Source organism: Protopterus annectens, chromosome 1.part0, assembly GCF_019279795.1.
Source record: "Protopterus annectens isolate FY-2018-M chromosome 1.part0, PAN1.0, whole genome shotgun sequence".
Classification (NCBI taxonomy): domain Eukaryota; kingdom Metazoa; phylum Chordata; order Ceratodontiformes; family Protopteridae; genus Protopterus; species Protopterus annectens.
Window position 1 is genome coordinate 1671000348 of NC_056725.1, and position 22477 is coordinate 1671022824.

Genomic DNA, 22477 nt, shown 5'->3' on the forward strand with positions numbered 1-22477 from the left:
AATTCAATACAATATAAGTAAAGATAAAATTCTGTTTATTTTACTTTTTAAAATTGTATTAATTTTTTTTAATTTAATTTTATTTTTATTTCCTTTTGTTATTCCTTTCATGGTAAGAGCCTTCCTTGTTCTCTTAAGGTTAAGGCTAGAGATGATGCTGCTTCTGGTGCTTTTTTCAAGGGTTTGGATACTGACTTTTTTCCTGATGCAGCTACCTGGACTTCTGTGCAAACATTTACTAAGCACTACAAGTTGAATGGAATCTCCAGAGCTACAGCTGGTTTTGCTAGGACCATCCTTCATGGCTTCTTAGAGGGCTGTGCTTGGTCTTTCCTCCTCCCAAGTTTATTCCTGAACTTTGGCGCTCTCCCTAATGATGTCCTTCATGGATGCATCTGCAGTCATAACAACTGGGTTGTCCTGTCGTCAGGCAGCCCTGCAGTCGGCCGGATTCCAAAGTCCGGGTCCGGCTTCGGCTGATGTCGCACTTCACCCGACGTCATCTCTGCTGGTCTCTGGGTATAAAGGCATCAGCCGACGCCATTTTCTTCAGTCATTCTTGCCGCGTGGCGCCCGAAGCAGAAGCTGTTCGCAAGTGCCGGTCGGTCGGATCCAGAGATTTATACTACCGAATACTACTTCGAAGACTTCTAAAAGCTAAGTACCCCGTTGGGGACTCTTTCTTGCCTCAGCCGATGTCAGAAAAAGTCAATAACTGTTTAACTTGTGGGAAACAAATACCTCATAAAGATTTCCACTCTTACTGTTTGCCTTGTTTAGGCCCAGACCACGACGTAGCAGCCTGTTCGGCCTGTGCTTCCTTCAACCGACAGTGAAATGGAAGGACATAGTACAGTTGTGTAAAATCTTACCATAACGGTAGGTGTCATTCTCTCCACTGTTGCAGTATTCACTCCCTCCCTCTTCCCCTGGTCCATTTGTGTTCTGAGTGTACTGGTTACCTTTCTCCTTCCTTGGACTGGCTTTCCTGCTTGGGGCTCAGTTCTGAGGTGGTACATCCGGATGTCACCTTTATGCCCTACGCGAGGAGCATATGTGTAACGTACAGCATACCTTAAAGCAACCTAAGGCTTTGGTATACTGACCAGATATCTGGCTGCCCTTGGTAGGGGATCCCTAATGTTATGAATAGTGCAACAAAGAATAAAGGAGCATCTACCGTTATGGTAAGATTTTAGACAACTGTACTTTCTGCATAATTATTCTCATTTGTAAACACAAAAGGTGTGATGTACTAAGTTTGGCCATGCCTCTCAGCTGTCAGTTTTTTCACAGAAATGTTCATATTTCATATTTGTGTCCCAAATATATATATATATATATATATATATATATATATATATATATATATATAATTTATTTAAGGATTACAGTTGCTAAATAACAGTAAACATTTGAGTTTCACTTCATATCCTTCATAAAATGCAGGTTATTGCAAAACCTGTTTTAGTAACTTTCCAAGTTGATAAGTGCAGTGTTTAAAATCTGTTCTGATTTCGGGCCTTTCTGTTCTTCGTCCCCCTCCCTTAAATTAGTTTTGGCTTTGTCCAAATTTGTTGTCTTAGAAGCTGATATGTACAAGTTTAGTAGTATTGTTATCATTTTTGAACCAGTATTATTCTGTTGCTTTGGTAAACGGTGTTCTCTCCAGAGTGTGACTTCCCCTTATTTTATTTCTAAGGTGCCAATATCACAACAGGGGAAGAAGTTGCAATCAAGCTGGAATGCGTGAAAACAAAACACCCACAGCTGCACATTGAAAGCAAGTTTTACAAGATGATGCAAGGGGGAGGTAAATGACTTTAGAGTAGTCCTGCATTACAACAGCGTGATTTTATGTTGAATATTTTTTTGCACTAAGTGCTTTTAGAGGTGCAGCAAAACTGTGCTTAGCAAGAGTATGGGAAAAGTATAAGCTTTTTTTTTCAGGTTTTTAACTCATAATAAATGTAAGAGCAGTACCATTGCTATAGAATACTAGTTGAGAAATCAGTCTACTGCAGACATTCTCTGCAGCCAGGAGGAGGTGTTGATGGCACAAGCAGTAGATGTTCTTCGTGTTTCACTGTTGCAGTTATTACACTTGGGGTTATCCTGCTGGCAGGCTACCCTCAGTATGGCTGCAACAGTGAATACACTTGAACATCTACATTTATGTAAGTTTACACAACTGTACTTTTGTTATACAGAGGTCAATGTCACAAGGAGTGTAGACACTGATCATTTCACCAATATTTTGCTCTTGCATCTGTTTGGAAGTATATACTGGTGTTAGAAGCGCTATTTATAAATGTGTTTTGATGTTTGACACAGATGATTTCTGTGAAATAAATGCATTTGAATTTGAAGCCATAACATTTTTTGCAAGTTCACCTTAACTCGTTTAATGCTGATTTTTTTTCTGTGTTCCTACACTAAACTTGTTTGACTATTTTGCTGATGTTCTTTGTGTTTCACTGTTGCAGTCATTACATTTCGGTAATCTGCTGGCAGGTTGCCCTCAGTCGGCGTGATTAACAAAGTCTTGGGTCCTGCGTTGGTTGCTGTCCCTTCTTCCATGACGTCAGGTCGTCAGGGGTATAAAACATGCAGCCGACGCCATTACATCAGTCTTTCCTGCCGCGCTGTGCCCGAAGCAGGAGAGTTCCTCATAAGGATTTTCATTTGTACTGTATTCCTTGCCTAGGCCCCTCACCACAACGTGCCTTGCTGTCAGTTGTGTGCTAAATTTAATCAATGCACGATTAAACGTCTGTATATTTTTGCTTCTAAATATTTTGGCTCAAGATTTAATTATCCAGAAATGTCTGTTAGCAATCCGACTACTGGAATACCTAAAAAAATGCAAAGAAATACAGACCGCCGAGGTCCAAAACTGACTACGACGCTTCTCCTAAGCCAGTCGCCAGTTCACCGGTACTCAGTGAGGCACTTTCGCAACCCCTGATAGCTACTTGTGATTCGCAGGCCTCTACTGAGACCCATTCGGAGTCCAGTATGCCGCAAGATGCTTCAATTATGGAACCCGCGGATGTCTCTACCTTAGATGGTTTCAGAGCCACTGTGCAGGCACCGGCTTCTGAGGGTGTTTTCAGGCCTGCAGATTTGTATATTAGACAGACACCATCTTCAAAACTAAGGCCAAAATCTAAATCTGTCTAAAAAAAAAAATGAGCAGGCCCCTATGCCTAAAAAACTAATGATCAAAATGGCTGAAGATTTAATTACTCTGATCAGGGGTAGCCAACCTCCTCCTCCTAAGAGGCCTAGGCAAGACATTGATTATGAATCTTCATAACAGGATTCTATTTCTTCTGACTCGTCTAATGAACAGGATTTGTCTATTCCAACTTATGAGGACTCTGATGCAGAGGATTCCATTTCTTCTGCCTCTCCTCCTGAGGATTTTTATTTTGGGGAAGCTTTACACGCCTTAAGGGAACATTTCCACTGGGAAAGTCAGGATTTCTCTGAATCTAAAGAGACTTGGGGATTTTCTTCTACTTCCTCAGCATAGGCCTTTGGCTATACCTCCTGTTCTAGACATTGTTGATTGTTTTTTCAGAATCTAGTATGACTCTTAATTCTCTGCCTCCGGCTCCTTGTAAGCCAAACAGATACTGCAGGGTTCCTAACTCCCACAAATTCCTTTTCAAAAACCCTATTGCTGATCCTGAAACCATTTCTCAGGGTCCCAAGGGCATTAAGGCCTCTACTGCCAAAAATCCTACCCCTTCTGATAGAGATTCCAGGGCGCTGGATAGATGGGGCAAGAAGGTTTACACGTCTGCAACCTTGGCAATCGGGGCTTTAAACTGTCAATTTCATATGCTTAAATATCAACAGCATATCATGGGACTACGTAAACAGAAAATGATGTTAATCTCTGACTGTGTGGAAAATAAAGAATTGCAGGATTTATTGCATTCGGCTGAACAAGATTGGAAAACATACGTTGCAGTGTGTTTTGATTCCTTGGAGGCCTCTTGCAGGGCTGCTGTAACTGGATCTGTGCTAAGAAGGCATGCTTGGCTCAAAGAGCAAACTCTGCCTGACCATGTTAAAGCAAAATTGTTGGATGCTCCTTTACAACAGGACCGTCTCTTTGGTAATAATGCTGAAGAAGTGTTAAAAAAAGATTGAAGATAAAGCTAAATCTATGCAAACTGTGAAAGATTTCTTACAAGTGCAACCTCCAAGGTTTAGTAGGCACTGGCCTGCTAAGAACTGGTCCTTTCAAGTTCCCTCAAGAGCTGCTCAAGTCAAATCAAGACATTCCAAAGGCTCCAGGTTTCAGTCACAAGGAACTTTTAGAACAAAACAATGGGGTGCCTCCACCTCCAAATCTGGAAGCAACAAGGCACCTCCCTATGGTAAATAGTCTCAATGACTTCCCTCTACAATCACCAAGCACTTAAATCTTAGCCGCCCCTTTAGGGGAAAGCTAGCACTTCATGCATGAAACTGGCAACTTATTACCCAGGACAAATAGGTTTTAAATATAGTATTCCAGGGATACAGATTTTACTTCCGCATGTTGCCAATCCCAAATGGATGGCCAGATCTGCCCCCAAATCAGTGGGCAGAGGCCCAGAAACAAGTTCTGTCCCTCATGAACATGGGGGCTATTCAGCTAGTACCAGACGAGGAAAAGGGACAAGGTTTCTATTCCGGACTTTTCCTGGTACCCAGAAAAGACAAATCATGGCGTCCAATTCTGGACTTATCCACTCTAATCTTATTTCTGGACATTCCAAAATTCAAGATGCTGACTCTTCAACAGTTACTACCTGCATATCCCAGTCAGGGAATCTCGCAGAAGATACCTCCGTTTCAAAGCCAGGCTGCTTGCATTACCAGCTCTGCACTGCCCTTTGGCTTATCTACTGCGCCCAGGGTCTTCACAATGTGCTTGGCACCAGTAATTGCATTTTGCAGGCAAAGAAATATTCAAATATATCCATACCTGGGCAAATGTTTAATTCAGGCAGAAAACAAGGACATTCTTCTAAAGCAGCTGGAGTTTGTAAAAAGAGTTCTAACTTGTCTAGGATACACCATAAACGAAAAGAAATCACAACTGTTACCCTCTCAAAAAATTTACATTCCTGGGTGCAAGCTTGAATACAACTGTCCAGATGACTTACCTGACACCAGAAAAGCAAATTCAATTGATGACTTACTTCAAACAGGTGGCCACAAAAACCCTGCTATTTGCAAGACAAATTCTGCAAGCTTTGGGGTTCTTGGCCTCCTGCATTCTTCTAATTCCATATGCAAGACTGCATATGAGGCAACTTAACTTCAGTGGTACTTAAAATGTTTATGAAGTCAACATTGTCACAGCCTGGAAACTATTTCTGATGTCCTTCAAGGATGCATCTGCAGTCCTAACAAATGGGTTGTCCTGTCGTCAGGCAGCCCTTCGGTCGGCCGGATTCCAAAGTCTGGGTCTGGCCTCGGCTGGTGTCGCACTTCACCCGACGTCATCACTGCTGGTCTTCGGGTATAAAGGCATCAGCCGACACCATTTTCCTCAGTCTTTCTTGCCGCGTGGCGCCCGAAGCAGAAGCTGTTTGCAAGTGCCGGTCGGTCAGATCCAGAGATTACTACTACCGAATACTACTTCGAAGACTTCTAAAAAGCTAAGTACCCCGTTGGGGACTCTTTCTTGCCTCAACCGATGTCAGAAAAAGTGAATAACTGTTTAACTTGTGGGAAACAAATACCTCATAAAGATTTCCACTCTTACTGCTTACCTTGTTTAGGCCCAGACCACGACGTAGCAGCCTGTTTAGCCTGTGCTTCCTTCAACCGACGAATGCTTAGGCGTCAGTCGGAGTTTGCTGAACAGTTTTTCGGCTCAGATTTTGCGTACATTATGCCGTCGGATCCTCCGACTTCTCAAATTAAGAAACGAAAGAAAAGACCGACACTCGCGGTCCGCGGTTTCGGCCGAAACCACGGTTAAGCAAACCACGAGTGTCTCGGTTTCGGCCGAAACCGAGCAAACGGGTCAATCTTCAGCCGAATCCATGACTACTACCGAGGCTCCTGCTACCCTAGTTGAATCGGCCTCTGCAGTTTTGCCTACTAATGTGGTTCCTCTAGAATTATCGGACACCATCCCTTTGGATGTCTCTACCCCAGCACGTGGTGCTGCTAGGCCTCCTGCAGCCATGTCTATAAAGGCCTTTGCCAGGGCTAAAGCAGCCAAAACTGCTAAATCCGTGCCTGTTAAGCCCCCCTCTCACAGGCCCAGTTCCAGTTCTCAAATGCTTACTCTGGCAGAGGATCTCATCTCTTTAATAAGGGGATCCCAATCTCACCCAGACAGGGCCTCTCAACCTCCAGAAAAGAGACCTAGAGCAGAGCCCCCTGAGCCAGTGTCCTCAGATGATTCTTCTGATGATTCAGACAATACAGACCATCCAGAGGCTCCTTCTTCTACTTATGAAGATTCCGATGCTGAAGAATCTATTCCTTCTGCCTCTCCACCAGAGGAATTTTCCTTTGGGGAAACCTTACATGCCATGAGAGAGCAATTCCAATGGCAGGGACAAGATTTCTCAGATTCAAGAAAAAGGCTTAGGACCTTTCTACATTTACCGCAACATAGGCCCTTAGCTATACCTCCAGTTCTTCCTGTTGTGGATGATGCATTTAATGATGTTTGCACTGCTCCTGATACTTTACCTCCAGCCCCTGCCAAGCCCGATAGGTTTTACAGGGTACCGGACACTCATCACCACCTATTCAAGGCTCCCCTTGCAGATCCTGAGACTATCTCCCAGGGGCCTAAGGCAGTAGCTTCGACCTCAGTAAAAAACCCTCTCCCTTCTGAAAGGGAATCCAGGTCCTTAGAGAGATGGGGTAAAAAAGTTTACACCTCTGCTACTCTCTCAGCTAGAGCTTTGAACTGTCAGTTTCATATGATCCAATACCAAGAGTTTATGCTTGATCAGTTAACTAAGAAACTGTCCTCTGATGACTCCTTAGATAAGAAATATGTTTTAGAAATGGTGAATAACATTCAGCAGGTTAGTAACCATTCTTTAAAATGTGGCTATGATGCACTGGAGGCTTCATTTAGATCAGCCATGACTGGCACAGTTATAAGAAGGCATGCATGGTTGAAAGAACAGGTCTTGCCGGATCATGTTAAAGCAAAGCTATTAGATGCTCCTATGGATAAGGCCAGTCTATTTGGTTCTCCTGCCCAGCAAGTAATGAAGAAAATGGAAGAGAAGGCAAAATCTGTACAAACAGTAAAAGATTTCTTACAGGTTCAGCCCCCAAGGTTTAGCAGGAACTGGCCTTCCAAAAATTCGTCCTTTCCAGACTCCTCTAAATCTCAGAGAGGCAGGAATAGACGTTCCAGAGGCAGAAATCAATCCAGAGGAGGTGCCTACAGAGGACGCCAGTGGCAAGGCAATAACCAACGAGGCACAGACACAACCACTGCCACTGCAACAGGACAATCACAGTGACTTGGCTCTGACACCGCCTACCAGGGAACAAATAGCAGCACCCTTAGGCGGAAAGTTAGCCGTATTTTCAAAAAATTGGCACTATATCACAAGAGACAAGTGGATTTTGCAAACTATAGACCAAGGCTACAGATTTCATTTCCACACCTTGCCAGTAAAAAGAGGAATGCCAAACCTACCTCCAAATCAAAAAACAGAAGCTCTAAAACAGATAGCTCAATTAACAAAGATGAGAGCTGTGGAAAGGGTACCACCTACAGAACAGGGCAAAGGATTCTACTCCAGACTCTTCCTAGTACCAAGAAAAGAGAAAAGTTGGAGACCTATTCTCGACCTGTCCGCTTTAAACACATTCCTCATTGTTCCAAAATTCAAAATGCTGACCCTACAGGAGCTTCTTCCCATGCTGGGCAAGGAGTCTTGGCTGGTAACTCTAGATCTTAAGGAGGCATACCTGCACGTCCCCATAAGACCAATTTGCAGAAGATACCTCAGATTTCTTGCAGGATCAGAGCATTATCAATTCTTAGCATTGCACTTTAGCTTATCTACTGCGCCCAGAGTATTCACGAAATGCCTGGCATCAGTAATTGCTCATTGCAGACTTCAGGGAATTCAAATCTATCCCTACCTGGACGACTGCCTGATACAAGCGGACAACAAAAACAAACTAACAGAAGACTTACAAAGAGTCATCTACCTGCTGCAAGCCCTGGGATATACAGTCAATACAAAAAAGTCAAGGCTGATTCCATCCCAAAGAATAACCTTTCTGGGTGCAGAACTGGACACATCAAAACAAATGGCATTTCTAACTGCAGAAAAGAAAGAGCAACTTCCCCTCTACTTCTTGGCATTAACAAAGCAGAGCCATCTAACTGCAAGAAAAGTGCTACAAGCTCTAGGCTTCATGGCATCCTGCATAATCCTGGTTCCTCATGCCAGGCTGCATATGAGAAAGCTGCAGTGGTACCTAAAGAATTTGTGGTCTCAGCACAAGCACAGCCTAGAAACCACAATTCCAATGATCCCATGCCTGAGGCAAGAGTTCTTATGGTGGGCTCAGGCCTGTCAATCAAACACAGGACTACCCTTCTGCAAAAGTCAACCAAGACAAACCATCACGACAGATGCCTCAGACCTCGGTTGGGGGGCACACATGATGGACAAGTGCATTCAAGGCCTATGGACTCAAGACCAGCTGCATCTGCACATAAATCTAAAAGAAATAATGGCAGTAAAATTGGCAATCCAGGCATTCAGACCTTTTCTCCAAGAAGGCCAGTTGATGATAAGGACAGACAACACCACAGTTATGTGGTACATCAACAAACAGGGAGGCACACACTCATACCCTCTATGCCGGCTGGCACTGGACCTATGGGATGTGGCTCTGAGCTACAACATTCAGTTACAGGCAATTTATGTACCAGGGAAGGAAAACATTCTAGCAGACATATTAAGCAGAACTACAACAGATGCCCACGAATGGATGCTGCATCCGGACATCTTCAAAACCATCACAAGAGAATGGGGATTACCACAAATAGACTTGTTTGCATCCCCATTCAATCACCAGTTGAAGAAATTCTGCACGAGGACTTACCACCCACTTGCTTGGAAGGTGGACTCCCTATCCTTCAGTTGGAAAAACCTGACAGCATACGCATTCCCACCACTTCCTTTGATGCACAAGGTGCTTCTCAAGATCAAAGAGAACGTCCGAGGATCACTCTGATAGCCCCAAACTGGCCAAGACAACATTGGTATCCACTGCTGAGGAGCATGTCCCGGGAACAAATATGGACACTGCCCCTGATCCCATTACTGCTGACACAGAACAACTACAACATCCTGCATCCAAACCTAAAAACTCTGCAGCTAACTGCCTGGAACATTACATAACAGCAATTAACCCAAATTTATCCCAAAGGGTTAAAGACATAATCCTGGAGGCTCGTAGACCTTCAACAAGAAAGAATTATGCAGCAAAATGGAAAAGAAATCTCATCTGGAGTACTGCAAAGGGGCAAGATGTGACACTGGTGAACATAGCCAACATCCTGGAGTACTTGGCGGAGCTCTTCCATACAGGCCTGTCCTATTCCTCCATCAAGATACATGCATCAGCTATTTCAGCAGAATACAGCTTGGATCCTCCTGTCTTCTCGCATCCTCTGCTCAGACAGTTTCTGAGAGGAATTAAAATGTAAAACCTCCCAGGAAACCTCCATTGCCAGCATGGGACTTGAACTTTGTGCTAGAAAAACTGACTCTACCTCCTTTCGAACCAGCAGCTACAGCAGAATTGCAATACTTATCCTGGAAGACTGCTTTCCTGCTGGCAATAACTTCAGCAAGAAGGGTCTCTGAACTACAGGCATTAATGGCAGTACAACCCTTCCTGATCTTCCATCAAGATAGAGTGTCCATGAGAACAAATCCTACATTTATGCCTAAGGTGGTATCCAGAGTCTCTTTAAATCAGGCTATCCACCTTCCTACATTCTTCCCCAATCCACAGAACAGGGGAGAAAAGCTCTTACATACCTTGGATGTACATAGACAATTACGCTACTACCTGGACAGGACAGAAAACAATAGAAAAACTGACCAGCTTCTGGTAGCATATGCAACAGGAAAGGAAGGAAAACCAGTTTCTAAACAGACAATCTCCAAATGGATAGGAAATTGCATTAGATTTTGTTACTCCTACCATGGAAAGAAAACTCCAGAGAACATCAGGCCTCACTCCACAAGGGCTACAGCCACTACCACAGCTTTCTTACGAGGAGTGGCTACCAAGGACATTATAGAGGCTGCTACTTGGACCTCCGTGCATACATTTGCCAAGCATTATAACTTACCTCTATACTCTAGATCCCGTGCTGGTTTTGCCACTGCTGTTTTGCAAGGGATCCTGACTACACCATAATCTATTCTCATTTCCTCCTCCGCTAGTTTAGCTATGGTATTCTACCCATTTGTAAAGACTGCAGATGCATCCTTGAAGGACATAGTACAGTTTTGTACCTACCATAAATGTAGATGTCTGAGAGGAATGCATCTGCAGTCAGGATTACCCACCCTCCTTCCCCTCTGAGGTACTCCTAGGGTACTTACCAATCTTCAGCTAGCTTGGGGGGGATCTATTATGGTGTATTTGTTTGTATATATGTACATACATGCTTATTTTGTGTGTTTGCTCTCTACTATTTGGAAACTTTGGCATTTATCCAAATTTAGCCATCCAAGAGGGCACCTGGCATCTGGGGCAAGAAACACTGAGGAAAATGGCGTCGGCTGATGCCTTTATACCCGAATGACTGCCGCAATGACGTCGGGTGAAGTGCGACACCAGCCGAAGCCAGACCCAGACTTTGGAATCCGGCCGACCGAAGGGCTGCCTGACGACAGGACAACCCATTTGTAAAGACTGCAGATGCATTCCTCTCGGACATCTACATTTATGGTAGGCACAAAACTGTACTTTCCCATAGTTCCCATTTTTTCCTATGTAGTTTTCTCATTCCCTTTTCTAAAGATCCCAGTTCCATTTTTTTTATCTCTGTTACTGTATTCACGATTTCTAGTAAAGTTGGAGTTCCATTTTCTAGTAATTGCTTTTTGATAGCCACCGTAGACTGAGCAAGGCTTTACTATGTCTAGGCAATTCCAACTGTGCAGCATAACTTAAAAAAAATAATCTCCCCATTCAATACAATCTGTTCACCCTGCATCTCCGTCAGAGTGGTTTACAGGGAATCCCCAAAGTCTGCCAGCTCACTACACTCCCAAAAAACATGTTACCAGGCACCTCTTTATTGCCTGTCACACCTCCAACATTTGCTCTCTACCCGAGGAAAAATTCTTGGGTATTTTTATACCCCAAGTACACTCCAGTGTAAACACTTCCAGGCAAAGATCTAAATCTTCTGGACTTTGTTGCATGTTTGGGAGATATACACATATCCCCCCATTGTCTCTTTGTGAATTGCTTATCCAGTCTCTTCCCAATCTTTTCTAAGATCCTCTGATTGATTCTTGTAATTATCATGCAGTATTTTGTATGCTTTACTAATTATTCCTTTTTAACGGCAGCTTCTGTAATAGATTCTATTAAAAACTCTGCCAGTGATGGCCTTTCATTTAGGCGCCCCCTATTTCTTTCTCTTTGCCTATGCTCTAATATCAATCATTGATAGGAAAGGCAATCTCTCTAACCTGCAGTCCAAAGTACATAATAAATTATCCCCCAAAGCAAGACTTAACTACCGGAGGCAGAGAAGCCAAACTACCAAAGCCACATAGAAAAGGAAATTGTATCGTGAATTTGGGTCTGGGGACCCTTGTGGCTCAGTCCTCCGCTTTGAGCAGCTGTAAAGATGCCAGATCCCCTTAGTGTTTGTCTTGTAATAGGGAGCCCACTTCTCCTTTTAGTAGAAATTGGTCAAGCATAACTTTATCCCACCGAGTTCTTTAGGTCATCTTAAGAGGGTGCAGATTTACTAAAGGTCCAGATCAAAAAAAAAAAAGTCTGCTGGATTTGGTAGATCAGAAATTTCTTTCGTGAAAAATAAGTTGCCACCTAGAGCCAGTAGAATGATTATAACATTATTTACGAGAAACTGTGATCTTTCTCAAGGATCTGTTGTTCGTTTTACTTAAGCTTATTCCTCATTATATTTAGACAGTTTGTGCTGTGCTTAAGTCATTCCATTAACCTTACAGTTCTCTTTCCAGGTGTGATGTCCTTGGGAGAAAGATCCCCTTCATAATCTTGACAAGCAATTTAAGCTCAAGTCTTAACATGATAAAGATGTACGAGCTAGGAAGACAGGCCAGCTGTTTGTGTTGCAGGTTGAGGCGTGGCCATGGCTAAACAGGCACTTCAGGTGGACTGAGAATTGAACTGTCTTGCCACTAAGGGAAGACATTCAACTAGAAAATAGTGTCAAAAGTCAGTCTGCCAACATTGTGGCTCCTTTCAAGTTCATCACAAGAATCACTGCTTCATTATCTTTTGTGTACGGCAACTAGCTGCCTTAGAATATCTTTTCTGCCTCCATCCTCTGGCTTTGGACATCCCCCAGAGCAGAGTTGAACTTGACTTGCGCTGATTGCTGACCTAACATAACAGGGAGAGCAGCATATGCTACTAACGTTTTTCTGCTCTGTAATAGTTTTCTTTTCCAGGTAACTTTTGAGAGAGTAGACAACGAGTTCAGCAGCCTTTTTTGTGAATTGTTTTACTATATATTAATTGTTTTATAGTTGTGTTCTAAAATTATAGATGTCAGTGTTTTAATGTTGCAGGAAATCCCAAGGAGTTATTACTGCTGTGGAAGCCCTTGTCTAGCTGGAGTACTAGAAACTTGAATCCCCTTTTATTTTTGGCCCAGCAGACGCCCTCCCCTCTAAAATCAGGATTATAAAGGTGATTGGCTGGCTCCGTATTCTCACTTTCTTGGTCTCAGTCTGATTATACCTTCTAAGTTGGCCTGACCGATGACACTGTGATCACCAAAGATAAGCACCTCATTGGAGAACATTTTTCTGCATCTCACTTCAAATTATGTTCAGAGGTCTGTAACCAAGACAAGTATTTGTCTAGTGTGTGGGGAAACAAGTCCCTCATTAGGACTTTTCAGTCTTGTCTTTTTGCCTAAGCCTGTCCCATGAGGTACCCAACTGTCCCCAATTTGTTAATTTCAACTCCAGAGCATTAAGTGTGGGTATGAGTCTTTGAAAAAATTTTAGAGAAGGGAAGATATTGTCTGTGGGCCTCGCATAGTATTGCATCCATCAGTCAGACTGAGTCTGCTTTTCCTCTTAAGAAGCATCCAAAGATGTGAATGGTACCAGATGACAGTCTAACACCTCCTGGTTTTCCACCTTGGCTCGTGATCCTTTGAGGAGGAGATATTTTTTCAGTCCAATCTGACTGTGTGTGTGGCCAAGGCCTCTAACGAGACCCTTTAGGAATCCTGCTACTTTGTCAAGTCTCCTCAACATCTGCTGGGTCAAAGGACTCTGGTCATTGGATGGGTCCTTATGTCACTTCACAGGTACTGGCTTCTAACTTCCATTCCATTCCAACCCTTGGGAGAGGATGGTGTCCTCAGAGCTACAGGGGAATTCTTAACAGAACAACCATGGCTTTGGGCCTTCAAAGTCCTATGCAACAGCCAAGTCTAGACCCAAGGGCAAACAAAAGCTCTCAGCCCAGGCCATCTGGATCTCTGTCACACCAGGCCTATCTGAGGACCTCATCAGGCAGTTGAGTCCTGGAAAGAACCCTTGGTAAAGGACCCTCTCCTGAAAGAGAGACTAACAGTTCCACACAGTCTTCTGATTCTTATGGCTCTGAAGATGAGCTAGTATATGTTGACCAAGTTTTCTCGGGGTTATTTGATGACTCTGAGTCTGATGTATACCTTGCTTCAGCTTTATCACCCTAGGATTTTACTTTTTGAGAGCCCCCCACAAGATGAAGTTCAACCGAGAGGCGCAAGTTTATTATCCCTAATGTAAGCAAAGAGTCCGAGAATTCCTGAGCACAAACATCATGCCATTCCTTTGGTATTAGCAGTCATGGATAACATTTCAAGACTCTTTCCTGCAACCAGGAAACCAGACCATTTTTACAGGGTTGTAGATTCCCATAACCTTTTCTTCAAGAACCCAATTGCAGATCCTGAGGTGGTTTCTTCCTGTCCCTAGGGAGCCAAAGGCAGCACCTCTAGCAATCCTAATACCTAATGAGAGAGAGAGAATGTAGAGTCCTGGATAACGGTATACATTTGTGCTACCCTGACCATGAGAGCTTTGAATTATCAGTTTCATGTGGTCAAATTACAGAACTCCCTCCTAGACCAAATGAAGGATTGTGTAGGGAATGGAAAATAGAGCTCTCCCAAAGGATTCGTTAGAATTCTGGCACTCCTGTTACCAGGTGTCTACATATTCCTTGCATTATGACTTTGATGCTTTAGAAGCATCTAGCAGGGCAGCAGCTTTACTTCAGGGTCAGTTATTAGGAGACCTCTCTGGTTAAGAGAGCAGTCTGTAAAATAAGAAATCGTGGATACAGCTGTAGACAGTGATTTTCTGTACTCCCAGCAGCTGCTGGCCTGTGATTAACTTCCCATTGGAGTTCATTTTCTCCTTGTGTACTATGCTTGTTCTTTGTGGCAACTACTGCAGAATCATCACTAGTTGTAATTTTTCTGCACTTCCCCCTGAAATGTTGAGAAGTAGCACAATTGTTTTAAAAGCTGTTTTATTCCAGTGAGATTTTTTGCATCATATGAGAGGTTTATTCCATTGCAAGGCTTTATTTATAGTAAAGCTGTGCTTCTGGGTGCCAGAACATACATGGCTTAATGCTATTAATGATGTGTGGAGAGCTGACTTCTAGAATTTGTAGAACTGACTAGTTTAATTGGTGCTTGGCTAATATGGGCTGCTTTTGTTAATGCTAAGCAGGCAGGGTTGGTGTACTTTAACTCTTCAAGTGGTGAAGAGGTGGGTAAGATGAAGCATCTTATTTAAAAGTAGAATGTCGTAGATAATATTCCCTATTAGAGCATGAGTGAATATTTGAACAAGTGAAATATTTGAAGATCTGAAGTAGGTATTTCATTTGTTAGCAACCTTTGGGTATCGGATCCGATCTCTGATCCGAGCCGGCAACTTGTTACACAGCTATCAGATCCGAGCTCCTAGCTCCTCCCCTTACCCATAATCCCCTGCCAACCCAGACTGACCTCCGATCTAGTTTGCCGCGCTTAGTGAAAGCAGCTAGATTCAGAGCTCCTAATATATGCAGATAAGTTTTCAACTTATTGTACTTATTGTTGTAATTTTTTAGTAAAAGATTGAGTGTGTTAGGTTCCCTTTTATTTTAGCTTTAGAATCTTGTATTTTTTTGTTAGTGTAAATTCCTCCCCTCCCCTCGCTGGTGCATAGTGTTTGTGTGGGTCGGTGTGTGTTTGGGGCCTTGTGTGAGTGAGTTTGCTTTTTTCTTTGTAGTATAATGTCAGAGGCCCCAAAACCGATCTTCTCTAAATGCACCGAGTGTGGCCATAAACTTTCACCGGCGGATGGCCACACTCGGTGTGTTCGGTGCCTTGGGGTTGAACACCTGTCCTCAGGGTGTGCTATCTGCGCGGGGTTCAACCCCAGGGCACTGAAAGAGCGGAGGTCGAAGCTGATCCTGGCAGGACTTTTGCCCCCAGATTCGACTTCGGCCTCCGGTGCTCCCGTGGCCTCACCCCAGTCCTCAGTGGCGGCCACTCCTGCCTCTCTCCCCCCAGCAGGACTCAAACTCCCTCTAAGGTGCTGGAGGAGAGGGAGGCCAGGAGGGAGAAAAAGAGGGAGAAGCACCACAAGCGGCGGGCCGAGGCCTCCGCTTCGACCCCCCCGGCTAAGCGGGCTTCTCCCTCCATGGCTTCCAAGTCTCCTCCTCCTCTGCTCCGGTCCCCATGCTTCTCACTGGGACCCGAGGAGGAGACCCGATCTCCATCGAGGTCATCGAGGCGGCACTCCCGGCCCGCCTCGGTGGCCTCGTCGAGATCCACTTATAGCCTGTCAGATGCAGACTTGGACCGGATGATGCGAAGGTTCATCCAGGCCCAGCTGCAGATGGGAGTGCTCCTACCTCCCCCCCCTTCAGGGGGGAGCTCAACGCCTTTTTTTGCCCCGATAGCTCCTTCTCCGACCTGCTTCCCAGGTTCGGAGCGCCCAGAGCCGGGCAGCGTTGGAGCCGGGGGTGGGTCGGCGCCGACAGTACTTGGTACTTCGGCTCCGACCTTTCCCTCGAGTTTGTCGGGTCCGTCCTTGTCTGATCCGAGCTCTCGGAGCCGTGGGCTGAGCTTCGGATCCGAGGGATTCAGTGTGCCTTCGGCTCCATCCAGGTCGGAGCACACGGGTCCTTTGGATCCGATGGTCTCGGCTCCGGTTCCGATCCCCTCATCGGATCCGAGTGGGAGTCACTTCTCGGATCAGAGAGGGAGCGACTCTCCCTCGGCCTTCGATGTGATGGAGAGGGCTCTGTTGAGTGCATCCGAATCCCCGGCCCTTGCCTCGGCCCCATCCTGCACTCCCTCTCAGCTGGGTCTGGCTTCCATCGCCCGGCTACAGGGACAGCCTGCTTCGATGTCTCTGGTCGTTCCTTTGGAACAAGATGTTACTGGTGAGACTTCCTCGGACAGCCCCCCCGAGGATGTTCCTCATAAGCGGAAGTGTAAGAGGAGGCACGTGGATTCCCCCCGAGTCCTTAACAGAAGACACTGACTTGGATGAAGGGGAAGGCTCCCCAAGGTCACCCCCCGAGGATGTCTCCTTCAGAGACATCATGGAAATGCTCAGGATTAGGGGGGGGGGGGTCTGCCCCCAAGGCTTCCTCCGACGAGTCCATGTTCCTGGAGGCATTCGAAGCGCAAGCCCATCTACCTCTTGGGTGTCCCCTCTGCCCAACCCCCTGGTGGACCTTATTACCACCAGGGTGTGGAAGGAGCCGGACACTGTGGAGCCAGTCCCCAAATGCCCCGATAGGATTCTGAGCCCCCCTTCAGAGAGGTCCCACTGGAGCAAGGGTCCCCCCGTAGATGCCATGTTGGTGGCGGCAGCCACTAAGAGGGAGTTAGCTCAGGAGAGCCCCTCGGTCCATCCACCGAGCAGAGAGTCCCGCTCGATGGATCTCCTAGGGAAGGCGGGTCTTTAGTTCAGCGACCTTCTCAGTAAGGTCCCTGAACTACATGGCACACATTATTAGGATGCAGCGAGACCTTATCAAAGAGTACGCTGCTTCCCCCCCGGAGTCCATGTCGGGGGAGGACAAACAATTGTACTCCACTCGCATGGCCACTCTAAGATCTATATAGAATACCTCTATGCGGCTTTTGTCCCATGCCACAGAGGGTGCCGCTAGAGCCAGCGGAGCAGGCCTAGTCATGAGACGCCAGGCCTGGCTCCGTCATTGTGACTTCACGGAACCCTTCAAGGCATCATTTGCGAATGCCCCTTTTGATGGTTCTGCCTTATTTGGCAACAGTTCGTGAGACTTTAGTCCAGAGCAAAAAGGACGGGAAGACTTTGTCTGCCGTCTGAGTCCACTTCTCTGCTCCCCAGAGGTCCTTCTCTAAGAACCAAAAGGGACAGAAGATGTGGTTCTGGAAATCGCAACATTCCCAGCCTGCTCCGGACAACCAGTCCTTCCGTGGTAGAGGAGGACAGGAAGGACGCCGCCCTAGAGGCAGAGGGGGCCCGAAGAATTTTGGGTCCAAAGAAACCTTCTCTGATCGGCCCACGCAGCAACCCTTAGGGGTTGCCCGACTGCTCTACTCTGGAGGCAGTCGGGGGGGCATTTCTCGAGGCACCTGACAGCTTGGGAGTCCATCACATCAGATCGCTGGGTGCTTCGTATCATATCCAGAGGTTACCAAATTCCCCTGTATCATGTCCCCAAACTCGGAAACCTCCCCGATGTACCATCCAATCAGAGGGAGGTAGCAGCTGCAGAAAGTCAGCAGCTCCTAGAAAAAGAGCCATCCAACCCGTCCCCCTAGACCAGCGCGGATTAGGTTTTTACTCTAGGTTCTTTCTGGTGCCAAAAAAGACAGGGGACTTTGAGGCCAATTCTTGACCTCTCCCTTTTGAACCTGTCAGTAACCAAACAAAAATTCCGGATGGTCACTCTTCAATCCATCCTCCCCTATTGCGGGAGAACAACTGGATGTGCTCAGTAGACCTCAAGGATGCGTACTACCACATTCTGATGGACAGACTATCCAGGAGGTTCCTCCGCTTCCGGCTGGGAGCAGTCACTACCAGTTCAGGGTCCTTCCCTTTGGCCTCACCACAGGCCCCAGGATGTTTACCAAAGTATTAGCAGTGATAGCGGCCCACCTGAGACTCCAGGGAATGCAGGTTTTCCATACCTGGACAACTGGCTCCTGACCGCCCCGACAAGGCATCTACTTTGCTCAGCCAGGGACTACTTCCTCCGGCTTGCTCCCCAGCTGGGCATCACCATCAACAGGGACAAATCTTCTCTTGCTCCGACTCAGGTGAGTTTATAAGGGGCCAAGTTGGATACAAGAAACCTTCTAGCATTCTTGACTGGGGAACGACTACAAAACCTGAGGCTTCATGCGCGGGTCATCCTCCAATTAGAAGCCCCATTGGCGGAGTTGGTCCTGAGGGCTCTAGGCTCCATGGCGGCGGCAATCACTCTTTTACAATTGGCTCGTCTAAATATGAGGGTCCTGCAATGGACCCTTCAAGTACAGTGGTCCTTTCTACATTACCCCCTAAGCCATCCTATTCCCCTCAGCAGGGCTTGCAGGAGGGCTCTCTTATGGTGGCTCCAATCTCCGGACCTCCATACGGGACGTCCCTTCTCCACGCCTCCTCCCCTCGCCACGGTGACCACAGATGCCTCTCACCTCGGGTGGGGGGGCATTGCTCAGGCAGGATGGTCCAAGGCATGTGGAACGACACAGAGACCTCTTTGCATATCACTGTCCTGGAGATGAGGGCGGTGCTATTAGCGTTGCAAGCACTTCAGAACCTTCTTCCTGTAGGAACTATTGCGATCCGGACAGACATGTCAGTTGTCTGGTACATCAACAAACGGGGGAACCAGGTCCTATCCTCTCTGTCGAGAGGCCATGAGAGTGTGGGAATGGGCGACCTCCACCAACTGCTTTCTTATTGCAACGTACATTCTGGGACGGACCAACATTCTGGCGGACAGGCTCAGCAGCACCATCCTTTCCCCTTACGAGTGGTCTCAATCCCCAGGTAGCGAAGCGGATTTTTGCCGAATGGGGGCAACCCTGTTGCGATCTCTTTGCTTCTCCCTCAAATACGAAATGCAACAGTTACTTCGCTCTAATTCCCCCCTTCGGGGAATCCCCGAGAGATGCTCTGGTGCATGCTTGGCCTCCCGGTCTACGTTATGCTTACCCACCTCTACCTCTGATGCTGTAACTCATACAGAAAGCCAGTCGGTTGGGGAGCAGAATGATCCTCATTGCCCCATTCTGGCCTCGTCAAGCGTGGTTCCCTTACCTGTGGTCTCACCTGGTAAATCCTCCTTGGATTCTGGATCCCCTACCGGATCTAATATCTCATCCCCTGAATCTCCCAATCCCGAATCTGGACAACCTCAAGTTGACAGCTTGGCTGCTCCAGTTCCACTCCTAATCAGGACTCCCGGAATCTCTTCCCCAGTTAAAGCCATCCTTGTAGCAGCACATAAACCTTCCACTAGGAAGGTCTATCGCAGTAAGTGGAAACGTTTCTCCAACTGGGCGGAGAATCATAACTTAGATCCCTTCACAGCGCCGTTACCGACTGTGTTGGATTTCCTTACAGGTCTGTTTCATCAGGGGGCTAGCTGCTCTACGGTCAAGGTTCAACTGGCAGCTATCTCTCATTACCATGTGGGACATGAGTCAGGTCCCTTGATTACGGCTAAATTGTGTAAAACATTTCTAAAGGGTACCTTCCTGCTCAGACCTGTCAAGGAAGTTATACCCCCTTGGGATTTATCCCTAGTCCTACAGGCATTGACAGCTCCCCCTTTTGAACCTGCTGCTTCAGTTGATCTTAAGTACCTATCTTGGTAAACAGCGTTCCTTGTCGCTATTACTTCAGCGAAAAGAGTTTGAGCTTCAGGCCCTTTGTGTAAAACCCCCCTACTTGGCTTTTCACCAGGATAGAGTGTATCTCAGGACCAACCCCTCGTTTCTTCCCAAGGTGGCTTCAGAGGCCAATATCAATCAATCCATTAACCTGCCAGTCTTCTTTCCTAAGTATCAGAACAAAGGAGAATACAAACTGCGTTAGTTAGATGTGCACAGACAACTGCACTTTTACATTCACAGGACTGCTGGTCATAGACAATCCAACCAGTTGTTCATCTCCTTTGCCAAATTTAACTTAGGTAAACCTGTCTCTAAGGTCACTTTATCAAGATGGATCTCACAGTGTATTCTATCAGCCTATGAAAGTTCTGGGAGGCCCACACCTCAGGGAGTTCGTGCACACTCTACTTGCTCTATATCTACCTCCGCTGCCTTTAGGTCTAGAGTGTCTTTAGATGATATTTGCTCCGCAGCCACTTGGGCCTCATCTCATACCTTTATCAACCATTATAAGCTGGACGTTATCTCCAGAGGGAGAGCATCTTTTGGTTCCGCAGTGCTCTGGAGTATCCTTCCATGATGGCCGCCCAAGATCCAGGTAGCTGGGGACTCTGTCCCAAAGGTTGCTGACAAATGAAGTACCTACTTCAGATTAAGAAGTTATGTACTCACCATAACGTTCCATCTGAGTAGGAAACTTCATTTGTCTGCAACCATCCCCCCTCCTTCCTCTTGACCTTCAGAAGTTTTAGTCCCTGGATGTCCTCCTTCTAGTCCCCTACGGGACGTATTTAACCTTTTTAGCTGCTTGTATGAGTGCAAACTTGATCTGAGGTCAGTCAGGGTTGGCAGGGGATTATGGGTAAGGGGAGGAGCTAGGAGCTTGGATCAGATAGCTGGGAAACAAGTTGCTGGCTCGGATCCGAGATCGGATCCGATACCCAAAGGTTGCAGACAAATGAAGTTTCCTACTCAGATGGAACGTTGTGGTGAGTACATAACTTCTTATTATATTGTGGCTTCTGGGCAATGCTGCTAATTAATCCTTGCCTTTACACCTGAGATGTGGATAATCATATATTTTGCATGTATACAATACAAAATGTCACCTAGTTCATTGTGCTTCATATGTGTGCTGTAGAAATGACACCCATTTTAACAGTGATGAAATGTCTTTATTAATGAGATCTGTATTTATCACTAAAAAGTAACGCTGGTTTAACAAGTAGAGTTGTCACTAAATGTATGATCTGAAGTAGGATATTCATTTGTCTGCAACCTGTGGGTTATGGATCCGATATCGGATCCGAACCGGCATGGTTTTCCAGCTATGGATCCAAGCTCTCAGCTCCTCCCCTCACCCATAATGCCCTGCTCTACCCTCATGACCTCAGATCTCGTTTGCCGCGCTGGTGACTGGATTTGGGTACATAGCTCTCAGCTAAGTGGATTTTGTTACTTGTAAAAATCAGAGAATTTTTGGTTTTTTGAGTGATTCTGTGTGAAAGTTTAGGTTTCCCTTTCTTATAAGTGTATTTTGAGTTTATTTTGAGTTAAATTAAGTAATTTTTATTCCCTCCCCTCGCTGTTGCGTAGAGTGTGTGTGTAGGCCTGTGTGTCTTTTTGTTTTAAGTTACTTTCAGTAGCTTTAGTGATTTATAGATTATGGCTGACCAGCCTAAATCTATTTTTTCGAAATGCTCCGAGTGTGGCCATAAGCTCTCACCGGCTGATGGCCACACTCGGTGTGTTAAGTGTCTCGGGGTTGAACACCTCACATCTGGTTGTTCCATTTGTGCAGGGTTCAACCCCAGGGCACTGAGGGAGCGGAGGTCCAAGCTGGTCTTGGCGGGTCTTTTACCGCCAGACTCGGCTCCGGCCTCCGCTCCTTCGGGGACTACTGTGGCTACAGTTGTTCCCCCTGTGGCACCCCCTCCTGCTCCTGGGACTCAAACTCCCGCTTCTGGAGAGGAGAGGGATGCTACTAAAGGACGGAGGAGAAGCACAAGCGGCGGGCCGAGACCTCTGTTTCGGCCCCGCCAGCCAAGCGGGCTTCTCCCCCGGCTCCGCTGTCGGTTCGGTCTCCTCCTTCTCGGCTCCGGTCCCCTGTGTGCTTTTCACCGGGTCCTGAGGAGGAGGAGACCCGATCTCCGTCGAGGCTATCGAGGAGGCACTCCAGGCCTACCTCGGTAGCCTCTTCGAGATCTACCCATAGCCTTTCTGATGCTGATCTGGACCGGATGATGAGAAGGTTCATCCAGGCCCAGATGCAGATGGGAGTGCTCTTGCCTCCCCTCCGGGGAGCTCAAC

General features: G+C 46.2%; 1 protein-coding gene across 1 annotated transcript in view; it reads left to right on the plus strand.

The window, feature by feature from the left end:
• Window positions 1-22477, plus strand: part of CSNK1E (casein kinase 1 epsilon) — a 796028-nt gene that overhangs the window by 238931 nt on the left and 534620 nt on the right. Inside the window, exon 3 of the mRNA XM_044068413.1 lies at window positions 1703-1813. Within this exon, the coding sequence (XP_043924348.1) occupies window positions 1703-1813 (111 nt within the window). The remainder of the gene's footprint in view (window positions 1-1702; window positions 1814-22477) is intronic.